Here is a 19,665-nt window from a genome sequence, read left to right on the forward strand (position 1 = left end):
AATTAATGGGGTAATCGTCGCTTTCTCGGTCCGAATCGCTCTCGCTGCATTGTAAACAATGGGGAAATGTGAGGAGCCCTTCAACCTGTGACGTCACGCTACTTCCGGTACAGGCAAGGCTTTTTTTATCAGCGACCAAAAGTTGCGAACTTTATCGTCAATGTTCTCTACTAAATCCTTTCAGCAAAAATATGGCAATATCGCGAAATTATCAAGTATGACACAGAATGGATCTGCTATCCCCGTTTAAATAAAAACATTTAATTTCAGTAGGCCTTCAAATATCTCATTGCCCTGATCATTAGTAATATGCTGCACCCACTCTTTCCATTGGTTTCCTTTTGTGCTTGTTTTCATTTATGCCTTAAGTCAACAAACCCTGTTCAGTGGCCTTGTGGTTAGAGTGTCCGCCCTGAGACTGGAAGGTCGTGAGTTCAAACCCCGGCCGAGTCATACCAAAGACTATAAAAATGGGACCCATTACCTCCCTGCTTGGCACTCAGCATCAAGGGTTGGAATTGGGGGTTAAATCACCAAAATGATTCCCGAGCGCGGCCACCGCTGCTGCTCACTACTCCCCTCACCTTCCAGGGGATGAACATGGAAATGGGTCAAATGCAGAGAATAATTTCACCACACCTAGTGAGTGTGTGACTGTCGTTGGGACTTTAACTTTTACTTTTGTGTACAGCTCCACTAATGGACATTGGAGTGTAACTTTAATTTACTTGGTTGAACAATAAATATCAGCAGCAGTGCAGTCTAACATTTTTTTAAAAGACAGTTGGTTCTGGAAATGACGTGTGATTTTAATGGAATTTAAATATTTATTCTATAACAGGTTCAACATGTTTGCCACTTACTGACGGGTAGAAATAAATAATCACTAAAAATTAGGTGTCCCATTCCAATATTTATATCTGATTTAAAAAAAGGATCGGATGGTATCGGCTTACAACTAATATCTCTTATATAAGTTCCAATACAAAATGATGCAATCATATGTGCGCAGTATGTATTATTTATTGCTCATTCTTTTTTTTTGTTGTTGTCTTTTACTTGGAAGAACCTCCAAAAAACGTACAAATGGTGCCGCTGAAGTGGCAGCTGATTGCATTGGCTCTGTGCTCTTTTAATGTATTTTATGTCCTTTGTGTTCTTTTATGTTGCCATTTTGTTTTCATGTGTTGTACTTGTTACCTTCTTTTTTGTGGACCTTTTTTCCACATAATTTCCCTTTTACTACTATAGGCTATTAGGAGCTAGCAGCTAGTGCACACAGCAGTTCACAAGCTGAACATATGAAGCACTCAAATTAGACATATGTTATAACTGTTCTTTACTGAACAATATTGCAGTCTAAACCACGGCAACCTATCCTTATCACTATAGGGTACTACAGTAGCTAGTAGCTACAACAGCTGAGCACACAACAGCACTCAAGCTAGACATGAGTAATAACTTTCCTTAATGGAACGTAATTGCAGTCTAAAACATGACATTTGTCAATATAAACAAGTATGAAATAATTATAGTTGCAGATTACTTACAGGTACAAAGTCTCCAAGCAAAGGCATATTAGAAAGTATCCAATACCAAATGTGTCTGTATCATTCAATTTGCTGCATCATGAGTAACTTAAAGGCCTACTGAAATGAGATTTTCTTATTTAATCGGGGATAGCAGATCCATTCTATGTGTCATACTTGATCATTTCGCGATGTTGCCATATTTTTGCTGAAAGGAATTAGTAGAGAACTTTGACGATAAAGTTCGCAACTTTTGGTCGCTGATAAAAAAGCCTTGCCTGTACCGGAAGTAGCGTGACGTCACAGGTTGTGGAGCTCCTCACATCTGCACATTGTTTACAATCATGGCCACAAGCAGCGAGAGCGATTCGGACCGAGAAAGCGACGATTTCCCCATTAATTTAAAGAGGATGAAAGATTTGTGGAAGAGGAAAGTGAGAGTGAAGGAATAGAGGGCAGTGGAAGCGATTCAGATAGGGAAGATGCTGTGAGAGGCGGGTGGGACCCGATATTCAGCTGGGAATGACTAAAACAGTAAATAAACACAAGACATACAGTATATATACTCTATTAGCCACAACACAACCAGGCTTATATTTAATATGCCACAAATTAATACCGCATAACAAACACCTCCCCCCTCCCGTCCATATAACCCACCAATACAAATCAAACACCTGCACAACACACTCAATCCCACAGCCCAAAGTACCGTTCACCTCCGCAAAGTTCATATAGCACATATATTTCCCCAAAGTTACGTACGTGACATGCACATAGCGGCACGCACGTACGGGCAAGCGATCAAATGTTTGGAAGCCCCAGCTGCGTACTCACGGTACCGCGTATCCAACTCAAAGTCCTCCTGGTAACAGTCTATGTTGTCCCAGTTCCCCACAGGCCAATGGTAAAGCTTGACTGTCATCGTTCGGGAATGTAAACAATGAAACACCGGCTACGACGTAGCCACTACGTGTTTGTGTTGCTGCAGCCGGCCGCTAATACACCGCTTCCCACCTACAGCTTTCTTCTTTGCTATCTCCATTGTTCATTAAACAAATTGCAAAAGATTCACCAACACAGATGTCCAGAATACTGTGGAATTTTGCGATGAAAACAGACGACTTAATAGCTGGCCACAATGGTGTCCCAAAATGTCCGCTACAATCCGTGACGTCACGCGCAAACGTCATCATACCGAGACGTTTTCAGCAGGATATTTTGCGGGAAATTTAAAATTGCACTTGACTAATCTAACCCGGCCGTATTGGCATGTGTTGCAATGTTAAGATTTCATCATTGATATATAAACTATCAGACTGCGTGGTCGGTAGTAGTGGGTTTCAGTAGGCCTTTAATAAATTATTGTGACCTATAGTTGTCGTCAGAAACAAATTACCACTCCACTTCAATTTACAGACAGCATTAGCCTAAGTTTAGTGTTTTTCCAATTCCACTTGATCAAGCTTTTTTTTTTTATTTACAAAATAACAAAAGTATCTACTATGTTTTGTGCTGATAGTTAATATTGGTAACGGTGTCTTGTTGATAAAGGAACAGATACTGTGAATGTGGGTAGCGCAATATAGATGATATACAATTGTATTATAATAATGTGGCCGACGAAAGAGCTTCTAATACTGCCGTCGTATTGTGAAAGTGCTTGTTGATGACACATTCTAGCTGTGTCCTGCTAAATTGACAGCGGTAAACTAACAAACACACTACCTCGCGCAGTGGTCGGGAACCTTTTTGGCTGAGAGAGCCATGAAAGTCAAATGTTTTCAAATGTATTTCCGTGACAGCCATATAATATTTTTTAACACTGTACACAACTAAATGCGTGCATTTTTAAGTAACACCAACATTAGAGTATAATATGTCTCTTATTCTCTTTAATAACATTGTTATTCTGAAGCTAACCAATAATAAATAAAATACTTGTTACCATTAATGCGACTTCTTGAACAGGTGCGGTAGCAAACGGATGGATGGATTAAAATACATGAAAATGTTTTATATTTCGAACGTTATTTTTAACACTGTGATTACCAGCGGAATTATTCATGACTTATCGTGTTAAGCAATGTCAGCTAAGATTTATCTGAGAGTCAGATTCGGTCATCAAAAGAGCCACATTTGGCTTCAGAGCCATAGGTTCCCTACCCCTGACTTAGCGGATAATGTCTCTCCAGAGTGCAAAAAAACCACTAAGTCAGGAATCCTCGCCTCCTTGGCAGCATATAAAAAAGGTTTCTCACAAGTTACATTATCACTGGAGGATAAGAAATAGCTAAACATGCTACACTATATACAGTAGAAGGATATGCTAACCACAAGCTACAGCTCTTAGGCGTAAACAAAGGAGGGAGGATGGATACAAATATACACAGTAACGATACCAAGTATAGAACCAGTATGTGGTTGATACTACAGTAATTAGACAGTAATTAGATCAATATTTTTATTGTAAAAAAATGTTTCATCATTTTTGTTTTTACTCATTAAATAAGTACCTGGACACCAAAGGGCTTTAAGGGCAATAAGCACAAAATTTAAATAAGAGCCAGAGAGTATGAAATAATTTAAATATTTATTTGATCGAGTAACCACCGCCATCCTGTGTTTTTGTCTGATTATTATTGTGATCAAAAATGTAATCTTCCAATGATCTTGATACTTTGTAAGTATCAGTATCAGCATTGGTATGACCAGTACTGCCCGTGTAACTACTTTGTATTGGATTGATACCAAATTTGTAGTATCGTCTAAAACTAATGTAAAGTATTAAACTAACAGAACAATATATGTGTAATACATCCTAACAGAAGTGTAGATAGAACCACATTACAACAGAAAGTAACCAGTAAATTACCTGTATGTATGTATGTATATATATATATATGTATGTATGTATGTATGTATGTATGTATGTATGTATGTATGTATGTATGTATGTATGTATGTATATATATATATATATATATATATACATATATATATATATATATATATATATATATATATATATATATATATATATATATATATATATATATATATTAGGGGTATAACGGTACGTGTTTTGTATTGAACCGTTTCGGTACGGGGGTTTCGGTTCGGTACGGGGGTGTACCGAACGAGTTTCTAAGCTAAAGTCTTAACAAGCTGCTTTGCTTCTTCTGCCTCTGTCTCAGCACGCAGCATTGTCCCACCCACACAACCATCTGATTGGTTACACAAAAAGCGGTAACAGCTAATCAGCAATGCGTATTCAAAGCGGTAACAGCCAATCAGCAATGCGTATTCAAAGCGGTAACAGCCAATCAGCAGTGCGTATTCAGAGCGCATGTAGTCAATGCTTCAGCGTCGAGCAGATAGGTGTTTAGCAGGTGAGCATCAGGCAGCGAACTCTCTTCAAATTAAAAAAAACACCTCCCAGTCAACTACTAGTAACATCACTATGAGCCCATTGGCGTTCTAGAAACTTAAACTGCAGCACAGCTCGCAGTCCTGGCTTGAGGTGAAGGCTAATTAGCTTTTAGCGTAACGTTAGCTCATTTTGCGGTGTGTGTGAGTGTGTGTGTGTGTGTGCGTGCGTGTGTGTGCGTGTAGTCTCTCCTATTGCTATTGTACTATTTTTTCAGCTATAGGTACATTAATCATTAGTAATGGAGCAGCCTAGTTTTGAATGGCAGGGTCCCTGCTATCACATGTTGATAAAAATATAACATTTACATAATAAAAATCAACTACAGGCTTCCCAAATGCTATAATAAATTAAGCATGATGAGTTGACTTGAAACTGTTTAATGTTGCACTTTTTATATGTAGAAGAAAGGTTTTGTCATTTTATTTAATCTGAGCAACAACTTGAGGCAGTTTAATGTTGATTAACGTGGGCAGAATTATTATAGTGTTCCCAATGTTAAAAGGATAAAGCCATTGTTTACACATTTGGTAAATAAATAGCCAAAAAATTTATATTTTCTTGATTTCTTACTGTACCGAAAATGAACCGAACCGTGACCTCTGAACCGAGGTACGTACCGAACCGAAATGTTTGTGTACCGTTACACCCATAATATATATATATATATATATATATATATATATATATATATATATATATATATATATATATATATATATATATATATATATATATATATATACATATATACAGGTATATATATATATTAGGGGTGTGGCAAAAAATTGATTCGAATTCAAATCGCGATTCTCACAATGTGCGATTCACAATCGATTCTCATTTTTAAAAAATCGTTTTTTTTTTGTTTTTTTTATCATTATAATTTTAATTTTGTTTTGTTTTTGTTTTTTTATTAATCAATCCAACAAAACAATACACAGCAATACCATAACAATGCAATCCAATTCCAAAACCAAACCCGACCCAGCAACACTCAGAACTGCAGTAAGCAGAGCAATTGAGCGGACACACAAACACGACACAGAACAAACCAAAAGTAGTGAAACAAAAATAAATATTATCAACAACAGTATCAATATTAGTTACAATTTCAACATAGCAGTGATTAAAAATCCCTCATTGACATTATCATTAGACATTTATAAAAAAAAAAAAAGAACAATAGTGTCACAGTGGCTTACACTTGCATCGCATCTCATAAGCTTGACAACACACTGTGTCCAATATTTTCACAAAGATGAAATAAGTCATATTTTTGGTTCATTTAATAGTTAAAACAAATGTACATTATTGCAATCAGTTGATAAAACATTGTCCTTTACAATTATAAAAGCTTTTTACAAAAATCTACTACTCTGCTTGCATGTCAGCAGACTGGGGTAGATCCTGCTGAAATCCTATGTATTGAATGGATAGAGAATCGTTTTGAATCGGGAAAAATCGTTTTTGAATCAAGAATCGTGTTGAATTGAAAAAAAATAGTTTTTGAATCAAATCGTGACCCCAAGAATCGATATCGAATCGTGGGACACCCAAAGATTCACAGCCCTTATATATATATATATATATATATATATATATATATATATATATATATATATATATATATATATATATATATATATATATATATATATATATATATATATATATATATATATATATATATATATATATATATATATATATATATATATATGAGTTATGTACTTAACAAAAAAAGGTGAAATAACTGAAAACATGTTTTATATTCTAGTTTCTTCAAAATAGCCCCCCTTTGTTCAGAATACTGCTTTGCACACTCCTGGCATTCTCTCGATGAGCGTCAAGCACACCTGTGAAGTAAAAACCATTTCAGGTCACTACCTCTTGAAGCTCATCAAGAAATTGCCAAGAGTGTGCGAAAAAGTAATCAGCGCAAAGGGTGGCTAGAATAAAAAACATGTTTTCAGCTTTTTCACCTTTTTTTATTAAAACACTAAGCACAGGAAAACAACAAAAAACTCAAAATAAGTCACGGTGTGATGTGACAGGTCGTGAGAGTACACCTACTTTGAGACAAGAGCTATAGTGATGCATGCTTGGTTATGGTTTAAATTCATATCCAACAATTGCGAGAACGACTTTGTATTGTAAATATTGGCTACTGAGTTTCGTTTTGTAATGATTTCTGCTTGTGGTGTGCCTCTGGATTTTTTCAATGAAAAAAATGTGCCTTGGCTCAAAAAAAGGTTGAAAAACACTGCGGTATATAACACAATAATGTTAATGTTGTAGGTGTATACTACAGTATACCTACAGTATAACTACAATAACTAAACAGATTATCATGTATAGAGTAAGATACAGATACAGTACGTCTATGGCGGAATGACTTCAAAACATGAAAGTAGTGTAGCTTTGAAGGGCAAAACTACAACATCACAACAGCAGGGAGCTTGTAAACATACTATATATATATATATATATATATATATATATATACATATATATATATATATATATATATATATATATATATATATATATATATATATATATATATATATATATGTGTGTTTATGTGTGTGTGTGTATATATATATATATATATATATATATATATATATATATATATATATATATATATATATATATATATATATATATATATTAAGGCTGCAACTAACAATTAATTTGATAATCGATTAATCTGTCGATTATTACTTCTATTAATCGATTGATAATCGGATAAAAAAGACAAACTACATTTCTATCCTTTCCAGTATTTTATTGAAAAAAAACAGCCTACTGGCACCATACTTATTTTGATTATTGTTTCTCAGCTGTTTGTACATGTTGCAGTTTATAAATAAAGGTTTATAAAAAAAAAATGTAAAAAAAATTTTTTTTTAAAACATTGAAAATCTTTTTTTTAAAATGCCTCTGCGCATGCGCATCGCATAGATCCAACGAATCGATGACTAAATTAATCGCCAACTATTTTATAATTTATTTTAAGCGATTTAATCGATTAGTTGTTGCAGCCCTAATATATATATTTGTATACATATATATACATATATATATAGAGAGAGAGAGTAGTACATAACACAATAATGTTGTGGGTGTACACCAATAACTACAATATAACTATACAGGTTATCATGTATACCAGGGGTCACCAACGCGGTGCCCGCGGGCACCAGGTCGCCCGTAAGGACCAGATGAGTCGCCCGCGGGCCTGTTCCAAAAAAAAAAAAATATATTTTTTTTTTTTTTTTTTAATTAAATCTACATAGAAAAAACACAAGATACACTTTCAATCAGTGCATCAACCCAAACAACCCCCCCCCCCCCCCCCCCCATGCACACTCATCCACACCCACTCACACAAAAGGGGTTATTTCTTTCTGCTACCAATATTCTGGTTCCCACAACATAGACAACACATCTGCAAGGGACACAGTCCCTGAAGCACACATGATTGTATAGGCTGCTGGTCCACTAACATTTTCATTAATTACTATTTTTTATGTAATTATTTTTATATTGTTTTACTTTCTTTTTTTTCCAAGAAAATTTTATTTATTTATTTATCTTATTTTATTTTATTTTTTTAAAAAGGGCCTTATCTTCAACAGACCAGGTTGTCAATTAAATTAGATTTGTTTAAATGGTTTTTTAAACCAGGCCCAGTCCAGATAATGTCCAAGTCGGACTCAGCAACACACACCTTCATTCATGTACACAGAAAAAAATTAGGGAACACAACAGATTGCATATAATTTATAAACAAAATTACATTTTCAAAATAAGCATTTATGTACAGTCCAGATTATGTCCAGGTCACTCAAATTAGGGAACACAACAACAGATATCATATAATCTATAAACATAATTATACTTTCAAAATAAGCCTTTGAGGACTTCTCATCTTTTTTTTTAATGTTTTTTGGCATCATTATCGTTTTCAACCATGTAACTTTCTAAAGTTAGAAAATACTGAATAAATGTTTTAAAGAAAGTAATACTAAGTGAATATCTGTTTTTGGCCTTAAAAATAAACATTTTACCGAGTACTATAATTAAATTGACTAAATCATGATTGTCAATGAACTCTCCTAAAATAACAGAAACCACATTAAGCTTCATAAACAAACCAATCCTTAAACACATTTTTTCAACTTCCACCCAAAACAAAGACACAATATGACAATACCAAAACAAATGCAGGGTGGATTCAGGCTCCTGACAACAAAATCGGCAATCATCTGACTCTGTCATATTCCATAATTTTAACATTTTCCCTGTGGGTAAGAAGTTATAAATAATTTTAATTTGAAAATAACGATTTTGCACATCGATAGTGGTTTTATAGATTAGTTTGAATATGGCATCCCATGGCAACGGGCAGTCAAAAAAGTCCTCCCATTTTCCATTTGTGTTGTATGAGGCAGCCTTCAAAGATTTCTTTATTAAATAAAAATTATATATTTTTCTATTTATTTTAGTTCCTTTTTGCCAACTACAATTTCTTATTAGAGGTTTACAAACTAATAATTTAGTAGTTCCATAATTAATTATTTGTTTCCATCTTTTCCCAATTACTCCAGTTACCGTATTTTCCGCACCATAAGCCGCACCTAAAAACCACAATTTTTGTCAAAAGCAGACAGTGCGGCTAATAACCCGGTGCGCCTTATATATGGATTAATATTCATATTTATTTTCATAAGGTTTAGGTCTCGCAACTACGGTAAACAGTCGCCATCTTTTTTCCCCGTAAAAGAGGAAGCGCTTCTTCTTCTACGGTAAGCAACCGCCCCCATAGAAGAGGAAGCGCTTCTTCTTCTACTGTAAGCAACCGCCAAGGTGAGCACCCGCCCCCGTAGAAGAAGAAGCTCGCGGATATTTAATTTCATTTGTTTTTCTGTAAAGACCACAAAATGTCTCCTACTAAGAGACACGCGTACAAGGTTCCACTGACTTTTGATATTCATGTGAACCGCACTGTGGATACAACGGGAACACGTACGGTGAATATTCGCACCACAGGGAATGAGAAGTCGTCCTACTGTGGTTCTAGCTTGCCATGCTAACGGCCAGAAACTTCCGCCCACGGTGATATTCAAAAGGAAGACCTTGTCAAAAGAGAACTTTCCAGCCGGCGTCATCATAAAAGCTATCTCGAAGGGATGGATGGATGAAGAAAAGATGAGCGAGTGGTTGATAGACGTTTACGCGAAGACACCGGGTGACTTTTTTCACGCAGCGCCGTTCCTGTTGATCTACGACTGCATGCGCGTCCACATCACCGATGGTGTCAAAAAACAAGTGAAGCACACCGAAGAAGAAGAATTCGAGGGATTTGTAGATGAGTAATAACTTCAGAAAGTAAGCTTTAAATGTTTATTTTGTGTGTTGTGTGACACTAACGTATGAGCAACGTTGAGTTATTGATGTTGCTATTGCTCGGCACTATTTTGAGTGTTACTATTTTTGTGATTGCACATTTGCACATTACATTTTGGGAGTGAACAGAGTTGTTAGAACGCTGGTTTGTAATATATTATTAAAGTTTGACTGACCTATCCGACTGTTTTGTTGACATTCCCTTTAGCGTAGCGTAGGTGCGGCTAATAGCACGAGGCGGCTAATAGGTAAACAAAGTTTTGAAATATGCTGTTCATTAAACGTGCGGCTAATAACACGGGGCGCCTTATGGTGCGGAAAATACGGTAGTTGATAAAATGAAAAGCTTGAGCAAGCATCACCATACATAGCTCTAAATTCATCATACTTCATAATTTTACCATTCTCATTGATAATATTATTGACAAAAATGATTCCTCTTTCAAACATATTTTTCCAAAAGAAAGGCTTTCCATCTATTACAATATTAGAGTTCATCCATATTAACTGCTGCAAAATATCGTCTCTTTTTTCTGGCACATAAAATTGAAAACACCACTATGAGTGGATTGTTTCCTTTATGAACCCCGCCATGTTTCCCAGCAGACTCTCTGGGAGGGGATCTCTTGTAAAAAAGGATACGATTTCTTTTGATACAGTACATGTTTTTCGTCCAACAGGACATTTGTGTACCACTCAATGTTTAAATACATCTTTGGAACAATTGATGCTTCTAAAGACAGACACATAGCTTCAAGGTTGAGAAGTTCCAGCCCCCATATTCATACTCTTTGTACAAAACCTTTCTTTTAATCTTTTCTGGTTTGCCGTTCCAGACAAAATCGAAGACCCTCCGCTCATAAATCTTAAAAAAGTTTTGTGATGGAGCTGGTAATGACAAAAACAAATAAATAAATGGAGGAATAATTAACGAGTTGGCAATATACATTTTACCATACAAGGTTAGGGATTTCCCTCTCCATAATTGCATAATTTTTTGTCCAGCTTTCTTAGTCGATTATCATAATTTACTGAGCCTAGATCTTCCAGATTTTCTGGGACAACAACACCAAGTATGTTAACTGGTCCATCTGTCCACAAAACAGGCACTTTGCATTCCATTCGAAAGGACGTTCCCTTTAGATTTCCGATCCTTAACATTTTACATTTATCATAATTAAGCTTAAGGCCAGATTGCTGTGAAAATATGTCCAAAAGATTAAGAAGGTTCCGCAAACAATGAGGAAAAATCTTATCTTTGTGAATCAGCCTTTTCTGACATGAACTTCATAAAGAACAAACACAGAACACGCCTCACTGATGCACATCTGCAAGACTCACTCAGAGTTGCAGTGTCAAGTTACACACCAGAGTACAACACACTAGTTAACAGCATGCAATGCCAGGCTTCCCACTAACTGACAAAGAAACAGATAACAGATTTGGTGTCCAGTTCAAAGTGTGACATGATTTAAAAATTTGAGAGTTTACTTTTGTATTTTACATTAGTTATTATTTGTACAAACATGGTGCAAAGTAATTCATGATTTGTTAAACAAATGTTAGTGGCTAGCTAGTTAAAATGGGATATTGTGATTTCACAAGACTGTCTTAGAAGTGATCATTTGAAAATGTTCAATTTGAAAAATGTGCACTTAGAGAAAATATAAAAATAAAGTGTTGCATATTGATATTTATCTGTTTCTATATATATTTATTGTCAGAAATCATTAAGATGAACAGTGTTTCCACAAAGATAAATATCATTAATTATTAATAATAACAGAGTTAAAGGTAAATTGAGCAAATTGGCTACTTCTGGCTATTTATTTAAGTGTGTATCTAACTGGTAGCCCTTCGCAGTAATCAGTACCGAAGAAGTAGCCCTTGGTTTCAAAAAGGTTGGTGACCCCTGATGTATACAATAAGATACAGATACAGTACGTCTATGGCGGAATGACTTCAACACATGAAAGTAGTGTAGTTGGCCTAGTGGTTAGAGTGTCCGCCCTGCGATCGGTAGGTTGTGAGATCAAATCCCGGCCGGGTCATACCAAAGACTATAAAAATGGGACCCATTTCCTCCCTGCTTGGCACTCAGCATCAAGGGTTGGAATTGGGGGTTAAATCACCAAAAATGATTCCCGGGCGCGGCTACGCTGCTGCCCACTGCTCCCCTCACCTCCCAGGGGGTGATCAAGGGGATGGGTCAAATGCAGAGGACAAATTTCACCACACCTAGTGTGTGTGTGACAATCATTGGTACTTTAACTTTTAATATATATATATATATATATATATATATATATATATATATATATATATATATATATATATATATATATATACATATATATATATATATATATATATATATATATACGTGTGTGTGTATGTGTATATATATATATATATATATATATATATATATATATATATATATATATGTGTGTGTGTGTGTGTGTGTGTGTGTGTGTGTATGTGTGTGTATATATATATATATATATATATATATATATATATATATATATATATATATATATATATATATATATATATATATATATATATATATATATATAGGAGTAGTACATAACACAATAACGTTGTGGGTGTACACTAATAACTACAATATAACTATACAAGTTATCATGTATACAATAAGATACAGATACAGTACGTCTTTGGCGGAATGACATGAAAGTAGGGTAGCTTTGAAGGGCAAAACTACAACATCACGACAGCAGGGAGCTTGTAAACAAACTAAATACAGTAGTTAGTCGGTCTAAATGGCTGCCAGGGAGGTAAGAAAAAGAAAGGCTTGCAAACTTACCCAGAAAGGGAGCTCTGGTCCGCACAGCCGCTCCATCTCTGTCCGCCTCGGCAGGAGAGCGCGGTGACAACCGGAGAACTCTTTCCCTCCTGCTGTCTTTGACAGACTACCGTGTTTCAAACTCTATTCCTTTGCCTTCGTTGACAGTCACATGCCAGAAAAGCAGGCAAATGCTGAGTCGCCTGGGTTTGGTGGACCGACGCGCGCTCCCGGAAACACGGCGCCCCTTTCCGCTCTGCAGAGGGGCGAAGCAGGCAAGTCGATCGTCCGCACAAAAATGTGTGAAAAAAACAAAAAAGTCCGGTTGATGATGTCAAAGGGGCGTTAACTTGTGTGAACACGCCCTTTGGTCCCTGCCAGTCTAGTGTGATGATTATATTCTGATTTTAAATGATCAACAAATGAAAATCTTTGAATACGTTTGAAAAGTTTTTTTTTGATTGAGACTTTTATTAGTAGATTGCACGGTACAGTACATTTCCGTACAATTGACCACTAAATGGTAACACCCGAATAAGTTTTTCAACTTGTTTATGGGGTTCCACGTTACTCAATTCATGGTAAGACAGTACATTACCGACTCAAAACAGTTGGCCAGTACGGGGATCGAACCCGCGACCTTGGCGTTATTAGCACCACGCTCTAACCAACTGAGCTAACCGGCCGTTAGAAATATCTATCGTGTCCAAAGTTACGAGACAATTTCCTCATTTAATGGATTTGTTTATTACTGTCTGCAGATAACACAAATGTGGATATCCGCAACGCAAATCATTAGGAATGGCTGATACTTCAAATCAATCTGATGCCAAGTAAATACATAGGACAAATGTTTTTTGTTTTTTTTACAAAAACAGTTTGACAATTTCAGTTCAGTTCAGTTCAGTTTCAGTTTATTTCGGAAATGCATACGATACAATGTAATGCATGCACTATTCCAGTTGTTTCATTACAGCACATCCGAAAAGGAGCAGGAAGAAACAGAGCTTATTTAATCCTACCCCTTTTCATACCATAGCAATTGTATCCAATTCCCTTGTTCTCTGCAACAGAACAGTGAAAAAATAAATAATAAATAAATAATATACCATAGTTAGCAAAAAAATATTAGACACATAAATAATCTTTGTCTCAATAAATAAAGAAAAAAAAAGGATTCAAGATGTTCATCATATTTCTTGTTCTGTATACTTTGTAAACACTTGTAGTTTGAACAGTCTCTTAAACTGAATCATATTGGTGCTTTGTTTGATTTCTTTGGTTAATCCATTCCATAATTGAATTCCACATACAGACATGCTAAAGATTGTAAGTGTTGTACAAGCATACAAATGTTTTAAATTACATTTTCCTCTAAGGTTATATTTCTCCTCTTTTGTTGAGAAGCATTGTTGTACATTCTTGGGTAGTAGGTTATAGTTTGCTTTATACAGAATTTTAGCTGTTTGCAAATGCACCAAATCGTTGAATTTTTAAATAACTGTGATTTAATAAATAAAGGGTTTGTATGTTCTCTATATCCAACATTATGTATTATTCTAATTGATCTATTTTGTAACACAGTTAGTGAACGAAGCGTACATTTGTAGTTGTTTCCCCATATTTCTACACAGTAACTCAGATATGGTAACACTTGCGAACAGTTTAAAACATTATTGGACAATATGGCAATACCATCAAAATAATATTTTTTCCTTTTAATTACAAACAATCGCTTGAATATTATGAAGTCAATAGTGCAAAGTCAACTAAACAAACTAAAGCAAAAAACTATTTGCTCATATCTCTCAGCTTTTTACCCATAAAACCGATGTAGGCTTTCCTGAGTTTGTAATAAAAAATAAAAAAACAATATAATAATATCAACAATATAACATGAAGACAATAAAAAAACATATGGTTATGATTGAGTTAAGATGTACTTGTTTCAGACATGTTCAACAAGTTACATTAAGTAACATCCAGGGTTACATATGCACAATTAAAAATACAGTATCTGAAAAGGAGTAGGAAGAAGAAAAGCTCACATTTAATTTTACGCCTTCTCTTTGTCTTTTACTGCTAATTCATTGCCACTATAACGTTGATATGTTCACTTCCTATATGTTCAAAGGAAGGTGTTGAAAAAAAATGAATACATCTCAGTAAGTAATACAAACAAGTCCAAAGTTACTCGCAATAGCATTAATAACATTGTTTTTATTTACAGTAGTAGTTTTTTACTGTGGTACTGTGGTGCTGTCAAAGACAGCTAAATAAAGTGGTAAAAGTGAACATTCCACAAAGCACAATGAAACAAAACGACCAAAAAGGAAAACACAGTAAGCTTTCTAACAATATTTATTTTTCCAATAAAATAATTGTGGCTGTAGTGTGGTGTAGCCTAAAGTGTTGCATTGAATTGTTTTAGTTCCTATTCCTGATCAGGGACACTTTTTGTCTGTCTGACATGATTCCAAGCCCCTCTCGGTTGATGGCATGCGCCCCACATGCTAAATTCAGGCCAAAAGTTTTTAAAAAAATGTATTGAAACTAAAAAAGAAAGCTATGAAAATAAAAGAACAACTGTTTAAACGATAAAAGTTTCAGATTTCAATCTGAAAAAAACAGACACTCAAAATCAAAATATTTGAAAGTGTTAACTAAAAATAAATAATTCATTCAAAATAATTACCAGACTGAATTACTTTTAACCCCCCAAAAATGTGTGCACCTATTTTTATTTTAAATACACTGATGTGTTTTTCACAATTCAACATCAAAACTTGACTTTTCAGTTTTAATGTTTATTTTTCTTCTGGCCCTATTTTTTTTCCTTAGGAAACTACTTTAAAATAGCACACTACATTTTGACATAGTCTGTATTTAATTAGGCTCAATCATTATTCCATTTTTATTCTAAACTATATACTGTAAACAACAGCACCATCTGCAAGATTTGGCTAAACCCATGTCCCATCATTTATTGTACCATGAGAAGCAAAAACTCCTCTAGAAATTGTGCGAAGGATCTAAAATAATCTTGTTGAAGTTGAAGACAGCATCTGTAGAGCATGTTTTGGGTGCTGTGTGATTTACGTAGTGATTGGATAGCTGGAATTAATAGCCACATACCTGTAAAATATTCATTTGTTCATGTACCTATTTTGGTAGTCCATGTTTAAAGGGGAACTGCACCTTGTGTTAATTTTGCCTGTCGTTCACAATTATAATAAAAGACAAGAACACAGATGTATTTTTTTTGCATTCTAAAGATAAAAAAAAAAGGTTAGAAGGCGAAAAAACTCAACATATCGCATAGGATTGGGAACGATAGACAAAATTGGAAAAAAGTGCAGTTCCCCTTAAAGAACATTGAGTTTTGTGGTAGTTTATGCAGGTCAAACAACATGTAAACATTTTTTGAATTTAATGAATACTTGGGCCTACTACGCTACTGTATTTTAATGTTGGTCATTATGGTGGTACTTGGAGAGACAAGTTTTTTTCTGAGGTGGTATTTAATGAAAAAAGTTTGAGAATTACTGCAATAGTTTATAAACTCATAGCGCAAAATAACTCAACACTATTACAGTACATCACTCCATCAGAAGTATAGCAGTTAGCCAAGTGGGGAGTATAGTGATGGCAGAAGGACAATATGACTGCTTAGCCATTTTCTGATGCCCTGACATAATTTACACCTCTCTCTTCTTAATCTGGAATTTAGCCACGGTCTACTCTTGGACTGAAATAAACAATGCATCAACTGCCCGAGCACATTAATTGTAGACTCCTAAAAAGGCTGCTACTGTCCACATTTCAAACTGAGGAAGAAAACTGATTATAAACACAATCAATTGTAACACTTATGTAAAATGTTCTGTTTTTGGAAGGGAGCAGAATTGTGAGTAGTCACGAGTGTTTCAGATCAGCACTTAGCCAACAGGAACGCTTTTGACTGTGCCGCATCACCCTGGACACCAAATAACACCAAAGTATCATGGGACTGGCCTCTTAGGCCTGGTTGTTTTTGCATGATTGAACGGAGTTGTTACAATACTATAAACAATACACATACTGTATGCAGTTCAGGGTACAGCTGTGAAGTGTCTAAATTGATTCAAGGATTGGAGGATTCAAGGAGCTTTATTTGTCATACTCGTACACATGTGCACATATACGGTCGAAATTTGGGCTCAAGAGTTAAGAAAGGCAGTAATAAATTGGCAATGAAGGAGAACACTAATTAATAATAAAAAGAAAATAACATAAGGCGCTTAACAAGAGGAAGAAAAATAGTGCAGTCAGTGTGGGGTGTGGAGCAGAAAGAAGAGCTGAGAGAGACTATGGGGCCCGGCTAGCGTTCCGCAGTCTGCAGCTTCAGGGAAGAAGCTGTCTCTGAGCCCGGTGGTTTTGCTCCTTATACTCCGCAGCCGCTTGTCTGAGGGGAGGGGTTGAAAGGTTGAGTGTAGTCTTTCATGGTGCTGAGGGCCCTCCCCCTGCATCTCTGCATGTACAGTTCTGAGGTGTTGGGAAGGCTACTTCCCACAGTCTTCTGTGCAGCCTTCACCACCCTCTGCAGCACCTTCTTCTCCGCCACTGTGCGGCTGCCGTGCCACACAGTGATGCCGGTGCAGAGTACGCTGTCCACCACCCAGTTATAGAAGCTTGTCAGGACTGAGCTCCCACAGCTTGCCGTAGCTCCCTGAGGAGCTGGTGGGCCTTCCTGACCAGACAGGATTTGTTGGTGCTCCAGGTGAGGTCCTTGATTAAGCTGGAGACCACTTCCACAGCTTAGTAGGAAAGTTCAAATTTGAAGGTCTGTTGGTAGTGGAATGCACTACCAACAGACCTTGAAATTTGAACTTCCCTACTAAATTTTAAAACTGCAATAAAACCATGGGTCAACTCAACCTCTACCTGATCTGAACGAAAATTGATCCCAGCAACACTTCGAAGCATCAAACAGGTTTATATGTGGTTATAGTGTATATATATTTTCTCATTCTGTTTTGCACACTCTTAGAGTCAACATGTGCATAGTCATGTACATAGTGTCATGTACATAGTGTATATATCCCCCGCCCCCCATGTTTTGTGTATATTGTTTTTCAAATCACCTGACATGTATACTGTGTATATATGTACATAATTTATTTAAAAAATGTAAGTATTTTTTTATATGCATGTTACAGGTTATCCATCCATTTTCTACCGCTTCTTCCCTTCCGGGTCGCGGGGGGCACTGGAGCCTATCTCAGCTACAATCGGGCGGAAGGCGGGGTACACCCTGGACAAGTCGCCCCCTCATCACAGGGCCAACACAGATAGACAGACAACATTCACACTACTATATATATTTTATTATTGAATGTATCAAATGTGATGAATATTTAATGGACCACAATGGAAACAAGCCTTTTGACTTTTTGTGCCATCCATTTGCCTTTTTAAAGCATTACATGGATTCAATTCTTTAAGATGTCAATAAACTTCTCAATCAATCAATCAATGCTCCTACGATGTATAGTGGAGGGGGGCTTCTGTCCCTTCTGAAGTCCACCACCATCGCCTTGGTCTTCTTGACATTGATGTAGAAGTTGTTTTCTCTGCACCACTGCTCCAGGTGTTCAACCTCCTGTCTGTATTCGGACTCATTGTTGTTAGTGATGCGTCTCACTGCTGCTGTGTCATCCGCAAACTTTACGATATGACAGCAGGGGTGTCTCGCCGAGCAGTCACGTCAGCATAGTGAACATGAAGGGGCTCAGCACATCGCCCTAGGGCAGGGGTCGGCAACCTAAAACGTTGTAAGAGCCATATTGGACCAAAACTACAAAAAAAACAAGTCTGTCTGGAGCCGCAAAAGATGAAAAGCCGCATATAAGTGTTATAATGAAGGCAACACATGACGTAAGTGTCTATATTAGCTATATTAGCCTATTTTTAAAATGACAATGTGTCGCAGGCTGAATAAAATCTTCTTGATAGAAATTTTGAAATGTAATGTTCATTCTACACATTTTTACAACATTAGAAATCATTAGTAAATCAGAGGCTACTCAGAAGGTGAGATAACTCCTGGAAATGACTGGCTTTTAATGGCCGGCTTTTAATGGCCAAAGGTATAGATGTGTGTGTCCAAGTTAAAGGAAAGGGCAGGCTGTCTTCTTTTAATAGATTTATTGCAATCTTTGGCGAGCTCGGTAATGTTTGCTGTGGTCTGGAATCTGAAATGCAGCCAATATTACATACAGATAATGTGTCATGAGACATGCAAAACTAAATTATATACAAAGAGGATAAAAGTAAAGAATATTAAATGAGCTCAAATATACCTACAAACAAGGCATAATGATGCTAGCCTAAGTAGCATGTTAGCATTGATTAGCTTGCAGTCATGCGCTGACCAAATATACCTGATTAGCACTCCAACAAGTCAATAACATCAACAAAGCGCACCTTTGTGCATT

At 36.0% G+C, this 19,665-nt stretch overlaps 1 protein-coding gene and 1 non-coding gene across 9 annotated transcripts in view; both read right to left on the reverse strand.

Moving 5' to 3' along the window:
- abcc3 (ATP-binding cassette, sub-family C (CFTR/MRP), member 3) overlaps positions 1–13,475 on the reverse strand; it is a 123,765-nt gene extending 110,290 nt beyond the window's left edge. For all 8 annotated transcript variants that reach the window (XR_009827036.1, XR_009827039.1, XR_009827037.1 and 5 more), the window contains exon 1: positions 13,211–13,475. Coding sequence is in view for 4 of the 8 variants with exons in the window: in XM_062056314.1 (XP_061912298.1) it covers positions 13,211–13,246 (36 nt within the window). In the remaining 4 variants the exon portion in view is untranslated. The remainder of the gene's footprint in view (positions 1–13,210) is intronic.
- Positions 13,476–13,801: 326 nt separating this feature from the next.
- Positions 13,802–13,875, reverse strand: trnai-aau (transfer RNA isoleucine (anticodon AAU)). The gene has a single exon. It is a non-coding gene; the product is annotated as a tRNA-Ile (tRNA).
- Positions 13,876–19,665: the final 5,790 nt, after the last annotated feature.

Source organism: Entelurus aequoreus, linkage group LG08 (assembly GCF_033978785.1).
Source record: "Entelurus aequoreus isolate RoL-2023_Sb linkage group LG08, RoL_Eaeq_v1.1, whole genome shotgun sequence".
NCBI classification, from domain to species: domain Eukaryota; kingdom Metazoa; phylum Chordata; class Actinopteri; order Syngnathiformes; family Syngnathidae; genus Entelurus; species Entelurus aequoreus.